The sequence below is a fragment of the Triticum aestivum genome, chromosome 5D (assembly GCF_018294505.1).
Source record: "Triticum aestivum cultivar Chinese Spring chromosome 5D, IWGSC CS RefSeq v2.1, whole genome shotgun sequence".
Lineage (NCBI taxonomy): Eukaryota > Viridiplantae > Streptophyta > Magnoliopsida > Poales > Poaceae > Triticum > Triticum aestivum.
Window position 1 is genome coordinate 567,496,695 of NC_057808.1, and position 20,925 is coordinate 567,517,619.

The window sequence follows — 20,925 nt, forward strand, 5'->3', positions numbered from 1 at the left end:
CATAAACCTTCCAACCTTCTTATCAGCTCGGGTTAAACTTACTGCGGTGATTGTGCATGTGTTATCACGTATAAGATGCATATAGTACCAAAAAAATTTACACGAAAGTTGTCGAGGTATGTTATTAAACAACTCCCTCATCAAAGTTATCAGAATCGAGACACATAAGTTATCAGGTCTGATCTGTGAGTTATCATGCTATTCACACAAAAGTTACGGAGGGAATATTTCATCCCCCCCCATGCCAAAGTTATCAGGACTGAGGTACACAAGTTATCAGGTCTGTGATATGTGAGTTACCATGCTATTCACATAAAAGTTACCAGGGGGTATTTCATCACCCCCCCTCCCCCCCCTGCACACACACACCCCATGCCAAAGTTATCAGGACCGGGATACATAAATTATCAGTGTGCGACGTGTGAGTTACCATGCTATTCACACAAAAGTTAACGGTGGTATATTTCATCAACCACCCTGCCCTCCCGCCCCCCCCCCCCCCCCACCGGCGGCAAAGTCACCAGGACCGAGGTACATAAGTTATCAGGTTTTCCATGAGTGACTTACAGTGCTATTAACATTAAAGTTGCCGTGGGTACATTTTATGACCCCATCGTCAAAGTTATTAGCAACGAGGCACATAAGTTATCGCCGCCCTTTGCCTTGGCGGTGCCGCCCCACTTGGTGTTCAAAATTTCCGCGATTTTTGTACATAAGTTATAAGGTCTGTAGTTTGCCTATTACCATCCTACTTATACAGAAGTTACCAGGGGTGCGCATTCAACAGATATTTTCCGCAGGTAAAAACTTTCGCAATTTTTGTATCTAAGTTATCACGTCCGTGGTACGTATATTCCAATGCCATTTTACACAAAAGTTACCGGCGGTATGTTTTCCAACAACTCCCGCCTCTTGTTGAAAAGTTACCGTGCTGTTTGTACCTAAGTTATCAGGTCTGTAGTGTGTCTACTATCACCTTTTTACACAGAAGTTATCGGGTTATGTGTATTCAACAACTTTTTACCCAGGAAAACGTTATTGTAATATTTGTACCTAAGTTATCAGGTTTGCGGTACGTACATAGGTTATTAGCTCCGCTGTGCATAAAAATTATCATGCAATTTGCAGAAAAGTTATTGGGGATGGGGGGGGGGGGGGGCAATAAGTTGCCGATGGGTTGTACACATGTCATCTGCTCCGATGTGCATAAATTATCATGTTATTTGTATAGAAGTTATCGGGAGGTGGGGGTATAGACAGCTTATACAATAGACTGTCTTTCTAGCTGTCTATAACATTTGAAATGAGAAAAACTCTACAAATCCAGCTACTAATTTTTCCAAATGCAAAACAATAAAGCAAGTAATTTGCAGAGACTCCTGCCACCATGCATAGTGTTGGCTTCATTTCACGTGGCATCCACGAAGAGAAAAAATAGCAAAATTAATTAAGGGAGGAAAATGTAGAGAGAGACGAAGCAAAGAATGGATCAATCCCAATTCCTAGAAGTCGCATGCATCACAAGCTGAGCTGACAGTGATTTTGCACATCCTTTGTGGCCTCGCCTTGGTGGCTGTTGACCACTGTCCTCAAACGATCACAATCACAAGGTTTTCCAGGAATTTGGAATCATGAAAGAGGTGGCAAGTCACGTACTCGCGTGCAGGTAGTCAGCTGGATCATGTGCAGTTTTCTTTTCTCTTTCCGACGAGTGTTTCTACCTCCTGCGATGCCCATCGATGGTAGTAAAGTGCAGACCTGCAACTTTGAACCGTATACACTACATGTACCTTGTATTTGCACAAAAAAATAGGTATGGCAGCAGCCAAACCATGCGACTACATCAGCCTCAAGTAGCGGCTCGTCGGGCGACGCACATGGTCTCTTACTCGCCGCTGACGACAAGAGGATTGGGATGCTAGATTCTTGCAGAGAGGAAAAATCAGACCTGCGGTTGCACGCGTCCTCGGCGTGATGCAGCTGACGCTGCGACGGCGCTCTGGGATTAGGGGAGGCCGGCGGGAGCGAAACCGGCGGCGCAGGGGTGCAGGGTGTCGGGGAATGGCCAGATCCAGACGTGGACGAGGTAGGGGAGGTCGGAGACGGCGCTGTATCGGGCGGCGGCCGTGTAACCGAGAGACAGAGTGGTTGAGCGAAAGAAGAGAAGGGAAGGAGTAGGGAGAAGGAAGGGAGAGGGAAGGAGCAGGGGCAGATGGGAGGTTCGAGGGGCGCTTCTGCTGGTGCTGCTCGCCGGCGGTGGGCGCACCGAGCGCGGCGGGACATGGGGTGTGTGGCCAGCGGGAGGATGACGACGCCTCCGTGGAGCAGTTGTCGCACAGGCGGGGAGGCCAGCGAAACGTTATCTTCAGCGGACTCTACTTTTGAAGCGCGATGGTCGTATGGCATCCAGCGCGTGCGGATCTGTTACTAAAATCCTGCCGGTAGGAATATAGCTTTCTCGTTTTTTTATTATATACTTAAAAAATCCTTTAGTATTAGATACATCCGTATCTAGACAAATCTAAGACAAGAATTTTGGGACGGAGGGAGTACTTAAAAAATCCTTACGGTGTTTACTGAAAATAATTTAGGATGATATTTAAAAAAATTCCATGCGTATTTATAAATTCTTATCATGTATTTTGTTTCATGCGCATCTTTTATTGGAAAATATTAATTGTGTATTAAAAGAATCTTCAATGCCCATTTTTAAATGTTCACTGTATGTTTAAAAAATGGTCAACATGTTTTCTAAAAATTTCATTTTATATTTTATAAATACAATAATAATTGTGAATAAATATTTATTTATAAATCTTAAAGTAAATGCAAGAAATAAAAAGTAAAGTATGAAGCTAATCGGCCCAACTTGAAGGTTGCTGGCCAGTGCAGGTGAGGGAGTCTTTGTGGGTCTACGCGCTCGGGCTCGGATTATTGAAATCACTAATTGAGATGTACTTCTTCCAAAGATCATTCCCACCTCCCCAAATTGTGACAAGTCACAACCTGGGAGTTTTTTCTTTTTTCGTAGATCCGTTTATTCAAAATGTTTTATCTCTTAAACAGTGTGTCCGAATCTTGAACCGTTTTCATCATTGGATTCCTCGCGTCGAGATCTTCAAAACTAGGTCTCTTGTTGATAGGGTTTGGCAAAAAAATCACAACAAAAATGACGAAAAAACAAACCGGGAGCACTTTTTTCCCTTTCTGAAAGAGCACGGCCATGCCTCTCGCGAAAGCAAAACCGTGCCTTTCGCGGAAGCAAAATCATGCCACTTGCGAAAGAAAAAAACGCATTTTTTCAGTTTTCGAGAGGCACGGTCGTGCCAGGGCATGTCAAACTGAATATAATCATGAGGTAGCTAGCAAAAAAGCCAGGAGCAAACGGCTAAAAGGCTCCTTGATCTGATTATGTCCACCAGATCTGGACTCACTCTGAGATATAGCGAACAACATTTTTTTTCATGTAAACTGAAATAAGTCCCAAATTGTGATATAACGAACAGTTTTGTTTTTGGACCCTGTAAATTGAAATCAGATGGAGTAGACTAGTGGGTTGGATTGATTTTGCGCAAAGACATGGAAGATCAAAACTGAAGCAGTGACGATGTAATTTTGTTTGCAGAAATTAATTAATGCATGAAGGAGAGCATGTAAGCTAACCTACTCCCTCCGTCCGGTGAGTGTACATCTAGGTTCAAACTTTGTCCACAAAAGAGTGTACTTCTATCTTCCCAATGCACTTTAAAGTAGGAAAAAAATACTTCTCTCTCATCACACGATAATCAAGACCAATAGCAATCTACACATGGTCAATCTACACATGGTCTTCGTAATTTCTACATGCACTTAGCTCATTGGAGGGTGGGTAATTAAAGAGGAGAGAGATAGTGGCTTGCACCTTTCCAATGCATTTTTTTACTCAACTCCATAATTTGTCCTAAATTTCTAGATGTATACTCTTCACCGGACAGAGGAAGTAGTTAATTATACTAGTACAGCAAACCTAATATAGATCAGCACGCCCATCAAACAGCTCACAATGAAAATTAGCTGCTGCTTGAGCATAATTTGAAAAGACAGAGAGGTGGAAAGCCCTGTATTAATCCATACTGTCATCTCAAACAAAAGAGGCACAAATACAAGGACATGCCGTTCTCAATACATAATGGAAGATTGAACCAAAAACAGCATGAATACTACTCATGAACCAAAACACAAGGACCTGTACCAAGAATTGAGCAGCGGCCTGCACGCACGGGATTCTAAACGGGAACAAACAAAAAAAGAAACAGAGCTATCCTATTGCTGCGGCCTGCTGCATGGAAATAAACAACTCATGAAACATGGACAATCTTATACAGTAGATGACTTTACAAAACCAGATGAATACTGCTCCCAATTCAGCAGGACAAAATCTTGAAGAGTACTAACACATCAACCAACCAGCCAGCACACCCGATAGTATTTTGCAGTTTGCACAGCCAGACACAACATATGCGCTCCTCTCCTCTCTGGAAGACAGTAGCCACATTAGCAGGCATAGAAAGTAAGAGCAGTGACGCAAACGAAAAATTACATTACATATATGAAAGAATGAGCAGACGACGAATAACCTTACGGTGTCGTGGCCTTGAAGCTGGCGGTAAATATATAGAAGGCTCGGAGCCCTCCTCGGGCAGAAGAACCATGGCGTTCAATTCCTTCCTCAACCACACCAGTGAGTATTGACAATCACTAGAATAGAACAACATTAGTCAGTTACTCCAGAGCTCTTCTGACATCAAGATATGTTCCTTGAGAATCCCAGTGAGATTTGTCTGAAAGAAACTGCTCCCTGGAGAGAATTGACCCTCTTCCTTGTGCACTGCCTCGTTTTTCACATTGTGAAATCCATCTTGTGCAAACGCAAACCTACATGTATGATTAACCAAGTCAGGTAGATGTCAGCTAGATGTAATGGCACAATGAAATTTGTATGCTTGAAAAGATTTCTTTTTTCAAGTCAAGTAAGCAGTAGAAATAGAGAAGGGAATCAATAAGAAGTTGTACTGATCAGTCATTCCAAGTCCCTTTAATTACTTCTTTGATGCAAAGTTCTATATTTCTTACAGTTGACAAGATTAGCTACGACTAAGGCTGCATGCATCTTATAAGAAAATTGTATACAAAGAAGAAGAAAAAAGTGGTAATTCCGCTTACGTCCTCTGCAGCAGCTGGGGCCAACAGGACAGCCTCCAACGCAAGTATGGAGTATGTAGCCACTGGGAGAAAAGATGTTCAGGTGGCTGGGCTACGATGCCGTCAGAGATTGAGCTATGCATAAGAGACCACCAATATCGTACAACAACTCAGCTGAATTCGACTCTGGGGATGTTACAAATCTTGTCGGCATCCTCCCCTTGGCACCTCGCAGCCAGACTTGGACATCCCTCAATATCGAGTTGCTTCAAAGCACAGAGATTCCGTATACTTCCAGACAAATATGTCAGGTTGGGGCAATCTTTGATAAAAATTTGTTCTAAAGAAGTCATGTCAGGTTGGGGCAACTGCCAATGAAAAGTACTTCCAAAGAAGTCAACTGTCCCAAATATTTAGGTACTGTCTCCAGGCCTTTGCACTCTGACAAGAGTATTATTTTAAGAGCGGTGAGCTTTTTGATGCTTTCGGGTAAAGATGGCAGGTTGGGGCAAATCTTTGATACTAAGTGCTTCTAGAGAAGTCAGCTGTCCCAACCATTCAGGTAATGTCGCTAGGCTTCGCAATCTGTCAACTTCAGTATTTTAAGAGCGGTGAGGTTCTTCATGCTTTCAGGCAAAGATGTCAGGTTGAGGCAATCATTGATCTTAAGTTCTCCTAGAGAAGTCAGCTATCCCAACCATTCAGGTAATGTCTCCAGGCCTTTGCACTCTAACAACATCCATGTTTTCATGCTTTCAGGTAAGGATGTCACGCTAGGGCAATCACAGACTACAATTTTTTCTAGAGAACATAGGTGGCCCAACCATACTGGCAGTGTCTCCAGGTCCTTCAACATAGATAAATGTAGTACAGTGAGAGAGCTGAAGCATCGTATGACCTCTGGCAAAGTCCTCAAGCCACTGACGGATGTTAACTGAAATATCTCAAGGGTGGGAAAGTGTTGAAGTCTCTCCCACTTGTCTTCAGAGAAACTACAACTCTCTAGAACCATCGTAGAAGGAAAGAATGGAAGACAAGAGCTTTCCAAATCCTCGTTCAGGCAAAACTGTCTCGTTGTTGCTCAAAAACCAAAACATACTTCTTGGGGGATATGGCAGGAACTTCAGCTTTTGGCAGTTCACTACCTCCAAATAATGCAAATTAGGGATTAGAAACTCTTCATTTTCTTTACTTGACTCTGTTGTCCACCATTCCTCCAAATTCTCCATCAACTCCAATCGCAGTACTCTTAGTTTCATACAAGGTCTGCCCTCTCCATAGAATTCCTTGCCAATTTTTCTAATCTTGGGAATGTTGTATAGAGATATGCTTCTTAAATTCGGCAGTGCCACGAATGGAGGAAGACTATCACATTCTTCCAAACCATAAAGAGTCAGTTCACTGAGAAAAGGCAGGTAGGACGAGATGTCAAACATCCAATCAGGGAATTCATTGCTCCTATACCCAACTAGCTCAAAGTTTTCAAGAGTCCGAGGAGGAACGAGCCTGTCCAGCACAGATTCACCTCCTTCATTTTCCCAGCAAAGTTTTAGTGCTCGGATATCTGATTTATCACGCAGTTTGAAACTGTCTGCATCTTCTGGACGCTTGACATTCTAAAGGTCTTTAAGTATCAGCTCTGAACAAGCCAATCCCACAAGATCCACTATACTGCTACATTCTCCACTCTTTATCTCATGTACACGATGCACTACTTTTCCCACAAGATTTAGACGCCTTCCAATTTCTTTAACCTCATCAAGCAAACCAGAAGTTGCATTACAAGTCACAAACTGGGTGAGACTAGTCATGTCACCAATGCTATCAGGGCAGTCATCCATATCTCTAAGGCCATTCATGTGCAGTATTTGAAGCTTAAGGTCACCAAATGAGGAGGGGAGCTCCCTAAGCTTCAGACAGTATGACAGATAGAGACACCTCAGCTTAAACAACTTGCATATTGACTCGGGCAATAGTCGAAGCTTAGCACAACTTGTTAGGTTCAAATATTCAAGCTCAAAGAGGCGACCAAAACATTCAGGGAGTCTTTTGAGGTTATGACAATCCGAAAGATCTTGGTATTTCAAATGATTAAGTTGCAAAATGATACTGGTAGCAGTGGAACCTTGTAGCAACCAGAGAGGTTCATGAACTCAAGCTTCTGAAGGTGGCCGAAATCAATTGGCAGGTTTTCTAGCTCATGGCAACTAGATAGGTTCAGATGCTCTAAACACGGAAAGCTTACATTGTCAGGTAGTTTGGTGAGCTTCGAACATCCTGACAAGTTTAAGAATGAGAGTTTAAGAAGGCCACCAAATTTATCAGGCAACTTTTGAAGAGCACAACAATCTGACATGTCCAGGTGATGTAAACATGTAAGCTCACAGATTGATTCAGGCAACTGTTGGAGTATAGAACACCCGGATAGATTAAGGAAAAAGAGTTGAGAGAGCTCCCCTAGTGATGCAAGTAGCTTACCGAGGCCGCTACTGCCAGATAGGTCCAAATAGCAAAGTTTGGTGAGGCGACAAATACTGTCAGGCAAGGTTTCAAGAAAGCAATTGGACAGAATAAGAGTTTCCATGTTTTGAAGTGCATGAAAATACTTAGGAAGTGATGTTATTGGCAAGCATGTGGCATCAAGATACCTAATTAGTTTCAATTGATTAATGGAAGATGGCAGCACCACACTACTTGGAGCAGATTGGCCATTAGCTGAATGTCCACTTAGGTCCAAGACACGTATGTACTTGGACCGAGAAAATGCCTTTTTAGGGAGTTGGCGTCCCCCCAAATCCCTAAATTGGAGGGATCTAAGCTTGCCTGGAATATATTTGAAAACCTCGGGATCATTCTTGAAGTTGGTTAACTGTGCATGTCGGCAGTAGCGAGCTTTGTTCCAGCTGGCGCTCTTGGTAGCATCCAGATCAATGAACTCATCAAGAACAATTATTGATGCAAGATCATGCACCAAATCATGCATGACGAGTTCTGTAGGAGCTTTGAAATGCAATGGACTTGGATTAACCTGCAGAGGAAACTACTATCAAAATAGTATTGCAAAGAGAAATGTAAAATCAGTTGAGAATAGGGAATGTTAAAATGTTAAACCAGTTCAGTAAAATTGCAACTTCCTCAAAATCTGTGGAGCCCTTATACAAAACAATTTGCCTACACATTTTTTTACTAGGAACCATGGATTTTCATAAATTGTTTTTAGCATGTAAAGCTAATAAATTACATGATGTATATGAGGAATGGATTTACATACATATTTCTCTAGATATATTTTAGAATTTTAGAATTTCTTTGGATGTCAAGTTGACTTGTTTACTAACTAGTTCAACAAGTTTCAACTAACTCCAAACGATATTTAACTTCCTTACTAAGTACAAATTATAAAGATGAGTGATTATTAAAGGAACCCCTCCTGGCTGGCAACGGGGCGCCTAACTGTAGTTAACATAGTAAAAAAAACTGATCTAGTAAAGTAAAAAAATTAAAGTTATCAGTACTAATAATAAATTTCAATTTAGAAATGGATATATTAAGAGACCTTTTACGGTACATCAAATTAATTTGGGCCGTTAATTTCTGTGGCTTGGAGGGTCCAGATAAGCCAATACTACAACAGATTTTTGGTAGTATATTGACTAGTTAGGGCATTTTGGGTACTCTAATGTTTATCAATCACAGCAGGTTCCTTCCTCGCCATGGCGCAGTCCACGCCGACCAATACTTTTCGGCCGGCGACGCACGATGAAACGAAGTTGCTCCAAGCCGACCTGTACCGGACGTAGACAGCGACCTAGAAAAGCTACGCTAGTAGACTCGCCGCCGGCCGGATACACAAGCACGTGACACGTACGCAAGTACGCAACAATCAGATCGCTGATTTCTCTTGTAAAACGCCTACGTAGACGCTTGTTGATGGCCACGGGCACGCATCATCTCCGGTGTTCTTCTTTATTGCCTCAACTTAGTATGCAACAGCAATAATTGATGCAACAACAATAAATTCCTCAATAATGCATCCAGATCAGTAAATTCATCAACAACAATAATTGATGCAAGATCATGGACTAAATCATGCATGACAAGTTCTGAAGGAGCTTTGAAATGCAACGGACTTGGACTAACCTGCAGAGGTAACTACTACAATATCGTACTGCAAAGAGAAATGTAAAATCCCTTGATAATATGAAATGTTAAAATGGGCTTAAGAGAAAACATTAAGCTTGTCCAGTAAAATCAAAAATTCCTCAAAATCAATGGAGCCCTTATATAGAACAATTTTCTTACACAATATTTTTACTAGAAACCATGGATTTTCATAAGTCGTTTTTATGCCATCAAAATTTGGATAATTAAGCATATGCTATATATGAGGAATTGTTTTCATAAATATTTGTCTAGATATGTCTTGTGGATTTTAATAATTTCTCTGGATGTCAAGTTTGAATTCTTTGTTAACCAGTTCATTAAGTGAAACTATGCATACCTTGATTACTAACTACAAATTATGAAGATGAATGATTATTGAAGGAACCACTCCTGTGTTGCTCCCTGGGTGACACCGGGTCGCCTAACTCTATCTCTGGGTGACTAGAGCTTTAGACCAGGTTTAAACTGATACTACCAGATGTGGAAATTTTTAGGTGTGAATGCACTCTTGACTGGAACGCCATGGGCAGAGTGTAGGAACTGCTCATGGTCACACACCACCGAATGTGCTGCAATTTTCTTTGTTTCTATATAATCAGTGCATGAACTTTACAACAAAATTGCGGTGTTGTAATGTTAAGTTGGTAGCTCTAGCAAATGACATCATGTGGCTTGATACTCTACTAAATTAAGCTAGAGCCCAAAAGCCTGTTTTCCGTAATGATTAAATGAATACACATATAGGCGGTTGCACCTAGAGAAATTTATCTTCCTTTTCCAAAAAAAGTGGCGGCTTGCTAAAGGAATGCCACAAATTCTCACGAGAAAAGAATAACAACCATGCACAGGTGGTGGCTCTAACTAGGATTAATATTTGATATTATTGGATAGATCTATAGCAAAGGATCTAACAAGTTTATGTAACATGTCTGATTCAAAATTATTAACATAAATTAAAAATCAAAGTGTAGGGCGTAATCTAGAACCATAAGAGAGTATAAATAAGTAGAAAAGAACATAATACTAAAAAGAGAAATGGTGTCTATAGGTACTAACCGAAGTGGAACCTGGAATCCGAAGAAAGGACATCCCCAGAAGGTAGTTGATGCACCTTTGACCATCGTGCCTTGAATTAATGTATCCAAGTGCATTCCATTGCTGGATTAGACGATTCCTGTGCATGACAAAGCCCTTGGGGAAGGTTGCCAAGTATGTGAAACACATTTTGAATTCTGGCTCCATGTGGTAATAGCTCAGCATTAGCCTCTCTAATGTTTCTTTCTGATCTCTCAAACCCAAATCAACCTTGGTGTCTCTTATATCTTCCCATGCCCCGACGTTCTTTCTCTCTGACATTACTTGCCCAAGAGCGTTTGCAACAAGTGGTAAACCCCCACACTTGCCTGCAATCTGCTTTCCGATTTCTTCCAAGCTACTTTGGTCATCACCAGGCCCAAATGCCCTTTGCTTCATCAATTCCCAACAGTCATCAGGGTTTAAAACATCCAGATTGATGACTTCAGACTCAGGAATTGGACAAATTTTCCACTGATTTGCAAGAAAACCAGTGCGCAAGCATTGCACCACGCTTTGGTTTCGGGTAGTTACAATAATGCGGCTACCCTTGCGGCCATGCTGTAACATCTTCAACTCTTCAAGGTTATTTCCATCTTCCTCACATAGATCATCCAGGACAATCAAGTATCTTCTAGTAGCAAGTTCTTTGGTCAGATTATCAGACAGAAACTGCATAGTACAATCGCTAAGGTTGTTGATGTTGCTATTCAAGCTTTTCAGGATGGCCCTCCCAATTTTGCTCAAATCAAACTGCTTCGACACATGAACCCAGACTGAGACATCAAAGACGTTGACCCTCTTGTCTGCAAGAACCGATTCAACCAATGTTGTCTTGCCTATGCCACCAAGGCCAACAACTGGAATGATGGAGATATTCCGGTCAGCTTCTTCACTTGTGAGCAGCAGGCTGATTATCTTCTCCTTCTCGATAACCCTCCCCGCCATTCCAGTTTTGATGCCATCACCATTCCAGTTGGCTGCAAAAGTTTCATTGTTTCTGTTCCCTTGCCCCCTTGCTTCTCGAGGCACAAGATTGAGCTCACTACTGCCCTCCTCTTTAATTTTGTCAATCTTGTTCATCACCTTCTTCATCTTGTGTGGCATGGTTACTCGCTGCAGGAGTTGGTTGTGTCTGGAAAACCAGAAGCTGACCTGTAAAAATAAAAGAAAATGGAGATGGGCTATAGCATATATAAACAGATATACAGAGACATTTGGTCCAAACACGATACGATACTCAGGCAAATATCGTATCGTGTTTGGACCAATGGAGATGGGTTAGTTTTTTGTTTTTGTTTTTTTCTGCGTGTGATTATCAATCAAATCCAATGTGACACAGGCAGAGGCTAATGTACGAGAGGACAATACATGGCGGAAAATTACTAGAGATTAGTCTCTGGAGGCCTCTGCACAGCACAGACCGCCGAATTAAGAGAGGCGCCGCCGATGCATTCTTGCTCTGAAACTGGCATCCTCAAGACACCCACCCATCTTACTCGTAAATCCGCCGCCAGCACGAGCGCCGCGCCGGCGAGATGGTGCTGGGATCGGGGATCCGTGCTGCCGCCGCAATGAAGGATCCAGACAAGATTCACAAGGAATGCAATTAACTGCTCGTGGAGAAAGGGTATGGCGAGATCCCAGCCGTCCGTTGAGACGAGTCGCTAGTTGCGGTCGTTGGATAACTGAAGAAGATGAACAGGGGAGCGACACCTTCTCTTCAGAGGTGCTGAAGCCGCCGGAGCGGCGTACGGTGGCGGAGACGGGAGAGGGGAAAGTAGAGGAGAGCACTGTCGTTACCTTGGATTGGGTCTTGCTGATGAGCTCATTGGCGTCCAGCTCGTCGAGCACGTCCTCCACGTCGTACGCCACGCGCTTGAACTTGGCGAGCCACCGCTCGTACACCCTGCCACCTTGCCGCCCTTGTCGGCGCGACCTCTCGTCGGCGTCGCCCAGCACGGCCTCCACATCTTTCATCTTCTCCCCCAACTCCAGCACCTCCTCCCTGTACCTCCACTGCAGACTAACCTCCGACGCGGCGTATTCACCGAGCTTGCTCACGATCTGCTTCCCCACGGCGCCCGCAATCACACCGCCGAGCCCGCTCATGGCCATGGCTCCCCAGCCAAGCGCGCGCTCTCACTCTCGCTCCGACGAGACTCTAGGTGGGATCTGCAAGAAGGCTTCGTGGGTAAACGCAGAGGAGCTCACATCAATAATGCTGAGGAGGCTCGCAACAGATCGCCAAGCATTTATTCGGCGCCAACTTTACTGTCTTAGGTAGCACTGTACCAGCAGCAAAGTAATTAAATACTACCGTCCTGCTATTTTTCGGGGTGAGACTTCGCTGACTAGAAGCACCTCGGTCCGTCCTAGTGAATGCACAAAGTAAAAAAAGTTAGTGTAGATACACCAATTCTTGTCCTAAAAGAACAAATAAGTACAAACCTCGTACTCATCACTAATTTTATTTATTTATTTATTTTGCGGGGAAGAGAGATTTCATTACTCAAGGAGGCTTCTCAGCCTTACATAAGTTCACAATAGAGTCCAGCCCCGAAAACAGCCAAACCGCATATAGTTCCTCCATATATAGTTCATGTTAAAATGAGTGAATCTACACTCTAAACTATGTCTATATATATCCGTATATAGTTCATATTAAAATGTCTACAAAGACTTATATTTAGGGACAGAGGGAGTAAACATCACTACTAGGGAAATGCTTATAGGTAGGACATCAGTGGTAGCGCTGGTTACGTTGCCAGCGCTACTGATACTTAGTAGTAGCGCTGGGCGGCAGAAAGCGCTACAGCTAACAAAGTATTAATAGCGCTGGGCCAGCAGGCAGTGCTACTGCTAAGTGGTCACATGGCCACCGGCGGGGGCTACACATAGTAGTAGCGGTTGTCTGAGACCAGCGCTACTACTAAGGACTTAGCAGTAGCGCCGGGCGGGCAGCCAGCGCTACTGTTATTGATACCTTATCCTCCCACGCGCGCCCGCCCGAACACTCACTATCTTCCCACACACTCTTCCTACAAGCGATCTTCCTCATCTTCAAGAAGATGCTCAAGCTACCATCTCCGGCAAGATCACATCGGCATTGACGCCACCACCGACAAGAACTTGAAGGTCAAGAGTCCTGCCGCCGCCCGGTATGCCGCCTCCCTCCCTTCTCCTTCCATCCCTTACTTCTCCCTCCCTCCCTCCGACCTCCCCCTCTCCCTCCATATTCCGCTGCCGCCTCTCCCTCCATCCCTTCTCCCTCACTTCTCCCTCCCCCTCCCCCTCTACCTACATCCCTCTCTCCCTCCCTTCCTCCGATCCCTCCTGCATTGCATGCATACACAGATGGATAGATAGATGAATGGATAGATAGATAGATAGATGAATAGATAGATGGTTAGAACTATTGTATTTTTGATATATTGCATAGATAGACAAATGGATGGATGGATATATTGATGGATATATAGATAGATGGATGGATGGATAGATGTTAGGGTTAGAACTAGGGTATTTTTAGTAAATGTATAGGTCTTTTCAATTTTTAGGGTTACAAATTTGGTTTCTGTTTTAGACATATGATTTCACTAAGTCCTAATAATGTTTTTGTTTATATTTTGTTTTTGTAGAAATCAAGGAGCCCCTGCATCATCCCGTCCCCGTCGTTCCCGTCACCGACCCCCTCCGACCTCGAGGTGAGACCAGCCAAGTCCCCATGTCGATGATGATGTAGATGTTTTGATAGATGTAGTAGAGTAGTAGATGAGTAGCTGTGACAATGTGATGACCAGGCAAACACCTCCAAGTGACCTATGTTTTGCCGGAGTGTTGATTCATTTTCATTCTGGCAAATTTCGGGCGCTCGATATGTCCTTTCTAGCAAAGGTCATGCCGGATTTGCTAGAATATGTAGGAAATATCGAGTGCCCTGGATTTGCTAGAAAGAGAATTAAACAACATTTCAAGTTGACTTTTAAGTCTGTCGGGGTTCCATACATGATAGTAAAAAATCTGTGAGGGAGAGTCTCCACCATATATGAGAGAAAAAGAATGCCGACTGTTGTCGTGGAGTCGCTTCTCCTTCTTCTCTTTGCGCTAGAACTTTGTTATGCACTAGGGGAAGAAGGAGTAGCGACCATCATCGACGGTCGAAAAATCAGTGAGGGAGTGTCCACCATATATGAGAGAAGAAGAATGCCGACTGTTGTCGTGGGGGTCGCTTCTCCTTCTTCTCCTTGTGCTAGATATTTGTTATGCACTAGGGGAAGGAGGAGTAGCGACCATCATCGACGGTCGAAAAAAGGTGAGGAGTGTCCACCATATACGTGAGATAAGAGTTTAGGAAGGAAGACTCGACAGACCTAAAGTCAACCCGTTGCATATTGAGTAATAGTGATCTGTGTGTTGAGTTTCCTAGTAGTTGCCTTCGATCGATTTTAAATGTTTCAACTATGAACATAGGAAATGTCTGACGACGAAAGGGAATTCATTATGTTTGAATACTGTGAAGACGAGTGCGGCCTGTGCGACAAGCCTCACCTACCTGGATGAGACCTTCGAAGTGGATACAGTAAGTCACAACGACAAGCCTTTTTTCGTAATTAAGCATGACTTCTGCTTCTTTTGCTTCAACTTATAATTTTAATTTTTTACAATTCTACTAGCGTATCCCCTGACATGCAAGAATTTATGTCTTGGATAACATTGGTTTCAGTACTATGGACAGTATGGAGGTAAAGAGAGTTCACTTGAGGACCGAGCATGGTTATACTTTTGCCATAAAATTATACAATGCAGACACCTACTCTTATTTTGAATGCAAAAAATGGGGAACACTATGCAAGCCTTATGCATTTGAGCCTAATATGCTTATCACCTTTGATATTCGTCCGGAAGATGAAATTGAAGGTAATATCGACATCTGGGTCGATGTGCAGACGCCTCCAGTTCTACCATTATGTGAGTTTCTCAACCATATTTACTAAGTAATTTATATTGTTTATTTAAAAATACTTGGCAACTAATTTCTATTGACAACTTATTTCCATTCAATCAAACATGTTGAGAGTTTGGTAGAACATCACCTACTACTGTCCCGGAGCTGAACTAAACTGCGAGGAGATAGGTCATTATGTTTTATGGCTTGAGGATCTTGATACTGTCAATACAGGTTATTTTCCTGGACTTCGAAATATTAGTACTCAATACGTGCGACCACCAGTATGCGTGTTGAACTACGGTCACATCTATTTAGGAAAGATGGTAAGATTTTTACTATTTGTCCTCAGTGCATCTTTTGCATACATTATTTTTAAGCTAAACTTCGTTGCTAAGTATGTTACTATGATGTTCTTCAACAGGGACTCACGATGAATGTTGTGCCTCGTTGGATCGAGCCTAAAGGTCGCATGACAATGGTTAGCTTACGGCAAAGATATCCTGCATTGCACATGAGTGCATTCATGATTTCTCAATGCGAGCAAGTCTTAATAGTTAAAGACCGGAGCAAAATTGTGAAGGATCATAGCAGAGAAGTACTAGGGGGTAGCAATCAGAAGCGCCGCCCACAATTAGGAGATAGATTCATCTGCATTCTCCAATATGATGAAGCAGAGTGCTACACATGTTTTATGCTATTTTACCTGAGAGAGAGTAGCATGAGTGATTAGCTAGCTAGAATGAGTTTGAAGATGATGATGTGCTACACTATGACTATGATGATTAAATAGCTGGTGGTAATGACCATGATGATTATTACTATTAGTTAGTGTTGATGGTGATTAGATAGTACACTATGAGTATGATGATTAAATAGTGTTGGTGGTAATTACTATGATGATTATTAGCTAGTGTCGTTGGTGATGGTATGATGCAACAGTTTTTATATTAATATGCCGATGATGTTGATCATGATTATCATGCTAATTTGTTATTATGATCATGATTAGTTATTACTAGCTGGTTGACTGACTGTAGGTTTTTGGCGTGCCTAGGTCCATTGGTCAAGGATTGAACTTGTTCGTGCATTTGAAGTGCTATTTTTACACTTCAACCGGTCAAATTCCCCAGCCGTGTTGTGCATTCCTTTTTCTAGGAACCACGGCTCACCATGCTCACTGGTCACCACTCCATGCATGCTTGATGTAAATCTTTTTCATCCCATCCTGGTTATGTATATAGTTCTGTTTGCCTTTCGTTGCATGGGTTCAGGTTCCACGATGGTTGATAATGAAAGGTAAGGTAAGGAATCTTTTGTATTAACCAGTGCCCTTGTTCTTGTCATTTTTAGGGCTTCTTTAGTTAATAGGATTTTACAAACTTAGGAATATGATGGAAAAAGAGTAGGAGTTATATGTCATGATATGTGGAAACCTACAGGACTGAAAACACAAGAATTCCTCATAGCCCATGTAAATATGTACTAAACTAATATAAGAGCGTTTAGATCATTAAAGTAGTAATCTAAACGCTCTTATATTAGTTTACGGAGGGAGTACATGAAGCTTTATGCGGTAACAATGCCAAACTATCTTGTTCTATCACATGCCACATTGCTAAGTACCACTACCATCAAGAACATAGAACAAGCAAATTCCTTGAGAGAAAAAAAACCAGTAGAAAATCTTGAATCTAATTTAAGTCAGAGGGCTTCACAGTTGAAAGCCTTGGTCAGCATTTGGTTTGTAAGTCAGGCATGTATTTTTAGGCCTTTTGATTTCACTAATAAAATATGTATAATATGCACATAATTAAAGGTCTAGAATCCATGCCCTAACTTAGGGTAGAGCAAAACCCTTACAATAATTAGTAAAGTGAAGCAAAGTTTGATTTCGAGTCAAGATTTAAAAAATTGATATTGAATTTGTAGGGCCTTGCCCTCTCCGAGGAGAGAGAGCCCTTGTCCAAGCAAAGTTGCAATATGTATATATGCTGCATTTATCTTGTCTGGTGAGTTTGAACTTCAAATGAAAGCCTATGTTGTAACTATAAAAGGCAAGTCTTGGATAGATAGCCTGCCGCACGCCCTGTTGATATGTGGTGTGCATATATGTTGTCTTTGTTTTATCTAATGAATTTCAATTTAAAATGAGAGAACTACATAGATATGTTGTAATTACAAAAGGAGACGTCAAGCTTAGATGCAATACATTTATTATTACCACGCGTGGTGTGCCTTAGAAGAAAGTACATGCCGACACCTAGATTAAACGCATTATATTCATTGGTGGGTATATAGACGGTCAGCGATGGGTTGATGAGGGAAGAAAATAGAACATTGGTCTATTGTTCTCTTGCGTCCATGACGACTGTTATCTTCTTCAGTTGTATCTTATTTGTTTTGTTTCATCTACTCAAACTAACGATGGACCAGAAACCAAACTGAAGAAATGGCAGTGTACCTACAGTACGAATTGTCTTACAACATTATATAGATTAGAATAGCATCACGCAACAGAAGTAGAATGTCTTTGGTTAACTTGAGATAAACAATAATCAGATCCAATTTGAATTTATATTGGTAGTACAGTGATAGTCACAGCGAAACACCAAAAGCAAAATGAGTAGCTCTCGGAGAGTTCTCTAGGAACTCGGAACAGTTTTGGAACACATCTTTTTTTTTTAATAAGAAAAGCTCAAATCTCAATAGATCTATAACCCTTTTCCCCTTTTTAAGGCTTCAATAGAGCTAAGCATCATCAGAATTCAGTCTTACACTGAAACTACAAATGGTTTTGCTACGGTTGAGTGTTGCAACTCACAGCTCGAAATCCTTTCCCTCCTCATCTATCCTCCTTAGACCTATGAATCTCAAAACAGCCACAACATTACAGCTCTGCCAGAGCGGCTTCGTTCCATCAGGTTCAGTAAGCTGCAGTTCAGATCCAACGCCACTAAGCAGCAGAAAAAAAAAATACAAATTCAATGCTATCATGTACTTGAATTTGTGTTCATAGAAAGGATACATGTGTGATCATATAAAAAATATATTTGTTCAGTAAGACAGAATGCATTAGAAGGAAAACAATCGCACATTCAGTTACATCACAACTTGTGAAATAGAGGAAGGTGAGAGTACTACTTCCACCTTCCTCCATTCAACCGTTGGAAGCAAAGCTAAGGACAGCTGACAGTAACTTGATAATATCCATACTATAGCTAGCGGATCTTTACATGAAGCGATGAGAAAGGGTGCCGCTGAACCATAAATGCAGGTTGATAAATTCACAAGAGGCTGAACCATGGTGCTAATGATAGGTAAAAGCTCCACAAAATTAATTGGTGCTGCAACATAATACTTATTTTTCACATGAGATGTTGGAGCTGTGTAAACAGGAAAAAATGCAAGAGAATGAGCAAAAAAACAGTGGTACAAATTAAAGATAATCTAGAACTCTTGTTCAATCATACGGTCATATAAGTGTCGATGAATACTGAAAAGGCAAGAGATACATCATCCGCGTAGTAATTGGAAACACAAAGACACAAAGTTTTACCTAGAAACCTGAAGCACGCCTTTCTAGACATGGCAAACTCTTGGACGTAGATCCTCTAATCTACTTGACGCCCTTGCAGGCATTATTGCACTTGTGTATGTTTAGTCTACCAGCAGAAGCGTTTTTTTACATTATTGCACTTCTGTATGTGATGTATAATACTTTACATTAGTAGTGAAAAATTCAGCTGAAAGGGCACACCCCAGCAATCCTCATCTTGTGAACGCTGAGAAACTTCGGTGGTATGAGAAAAAACTGAAGACAACTTCCTTCCGTTAGTTTCAGTATATGAAGGCAGCATTAGTTCAGGGATTGTCACATTAGTAGTTAATATGATGGAGTTTGTACATCGAAATACATGTCCACGTATAACTTATTTGCAGGTTTGTATTAACTGATATAGCTCTAGAAAACACACTATTAGTGGGGAGGAGGTGAACAACATTTACCAAAAGCTTAACAATCTAAAATAAATATGTGGTTAAGATTACCATTAACATGCATCTTGCTGCCATTTCATGGATGTTAACATTACCAAAAAAACCCTGGAAAAATAGCTGCAGAACAGGGAAGAGCAAAAGACCTGATGTGAGTTCACCTTTTGTAGTCCATATGCACTTACATAACCAACAGATATAGTGACCTGTTGAAACATTAATATTCCTTGTCAAAAGCTCCAAAGCAAAGAAAATCAACAGTCGATTGTGAGGTCTATATGGAATCAAATAACTCCCATAAACTAAGAAAGGCAGAGTAAAACATCAGTCTGGGATTCAAAAAACGAACCCTTGAGTCGTATCCACACCATATGGTACACAATTCCTCTCACGTAAGGTGAGGCTTGTGCATATATACTCAACTTCATCATGGGAACGTGTCTGCTTGTGTACAAAATAATAAAGAACCAATCGAATCCTACACAATGATAAATGCCTGTTTATTATTCTTATAAAACATTATTTTACTTACTGGATAATTACACGAGAAAACATGGAATAAGTACAGCTAGCTCTGTAATTGTAAAGGAAATAAGTTGAGTTCTGTATGTACTGGAAAAATTATACAGATTTATCTGTCTTTTTAATGCGGGTTTTACGGATAAAAGGACAACACTTGTACAATCAATCAAAAGTTAGATGACTGCATACACGCCCCATACTACAGACTGTGCTGTCTAGTTTGCAGTTTGCACATCAAGATAGACCTAATCATGGCATGGAACTAACAAAAGCTAGCGGCAGATAATACAAAACTGTTACTTCCAAACTTCACCCTCGTTCATTACAGACTTACAGTCACACACCAATTTCAGTTCAAGATGAGCTTCCACATCGCAGCCTGATCGAAAAATAAATTCTACAGAGGGAAGAAGGGGGCAAAGGGAATCGTGCGTGCTTACAGGTGAACTGCAACTTGCGGGACTGGGTCTCGACGACGCCCTACCTCATGGCCACCACGAAGAGGATCAGATGCTGGTGATGGTCCAATTCAAGGCCATGTATCTCTGGGCGTCCCTCTCAGGCAGCCGCCGGTGCAAGAACCCGGTCAACATCTCGGAGGCCCCCATGGAAAGAGCCGCGGCAGTCCTCCTCGACGGTTGGGAAAGAGGATGCCGGGACATAGCCTCCGCTGCTGCTCCGAGACGGAATCATGATGCGGTGATGGACACGCGGACAGAACGGAGAGGAGGAAGAAACCGAGCGAAATATCTCCACGAAGACGCCGCTGCCCATCGGCACCCAAATCGCAAAGCACGATCAAAGCGACACCGATGATAATCAGAAAGCGGCATGACTACTGACCAACAGCGGCAAGAACAGAAGAAAGCGACGTATCGATTGGGCAACAGCGGCCGGGAGACAAACGCATGACCAATTCAAATACGTAAAAGCATCAAATTCCAACGTGACAGCGACGCAAAATAAGCACGCAAGAACACCGAACACATCAGCCTACCCCACATGCAGTACAAAAACGCTAAACCAACCAAAGCGATAGC

General features: G+C 42.1%; 1 protein-coding gene and 1 long non-coding RNA gene across 2 annotated transcripts; both read right to left on the reverse strand.

Moving 5' to 3' along the window:
- Positions 1 to 5,540: 5,540 nt before the first annotated feature.
- On the reverse strand, positions 5,541 to 12,615 carry LOC123123989 (putative disease resistance protein RGA3). Its single transcript, XM_044544679.1, has 5 exons — positions 12,223 to 12,615; positions 10,402 to 11,574; positions 7,307 to 8,209; positions 6,936 to 7,091; positions 5,541 to 6,797 (listed from the first exon to the last, which is right to left on the reverse strand). The coding sequence occupies exons 1-5, from the start codon at positions 12,535 to 12,537 to the stop codon at positions 6,174 to 6,176; spliced, it is 3,171 nt and encodes a 1,056-aa protein (XP_044400614.1). The 5' UTR covers positions 12,538 to 12,615; the 3' UTR covers positions 5,541 to 6,173.
- Positions 12,616 to 17,906: 5,291 nt separating this feature from the next.
- Positions 17,907 to 20,714, reverse strand: LOC123126304 (uncharacterized). Its single transcript, XR_006461633.1, has 4 exons — positions 20,326 to 20,714; positions 19,713 to 19,841; positions 19,525 to 19,569; positions 17,907 to 18,301 (listed from the first exon to the last, which is right to left on the reverse strand). It is a non-coding gene; the product is annotated as an uncharacterized lncRNA (long non-coding RNA).
- Between the last annotated feature and the right edge of the window lie 211 nt (positions 20,715 to 20,925).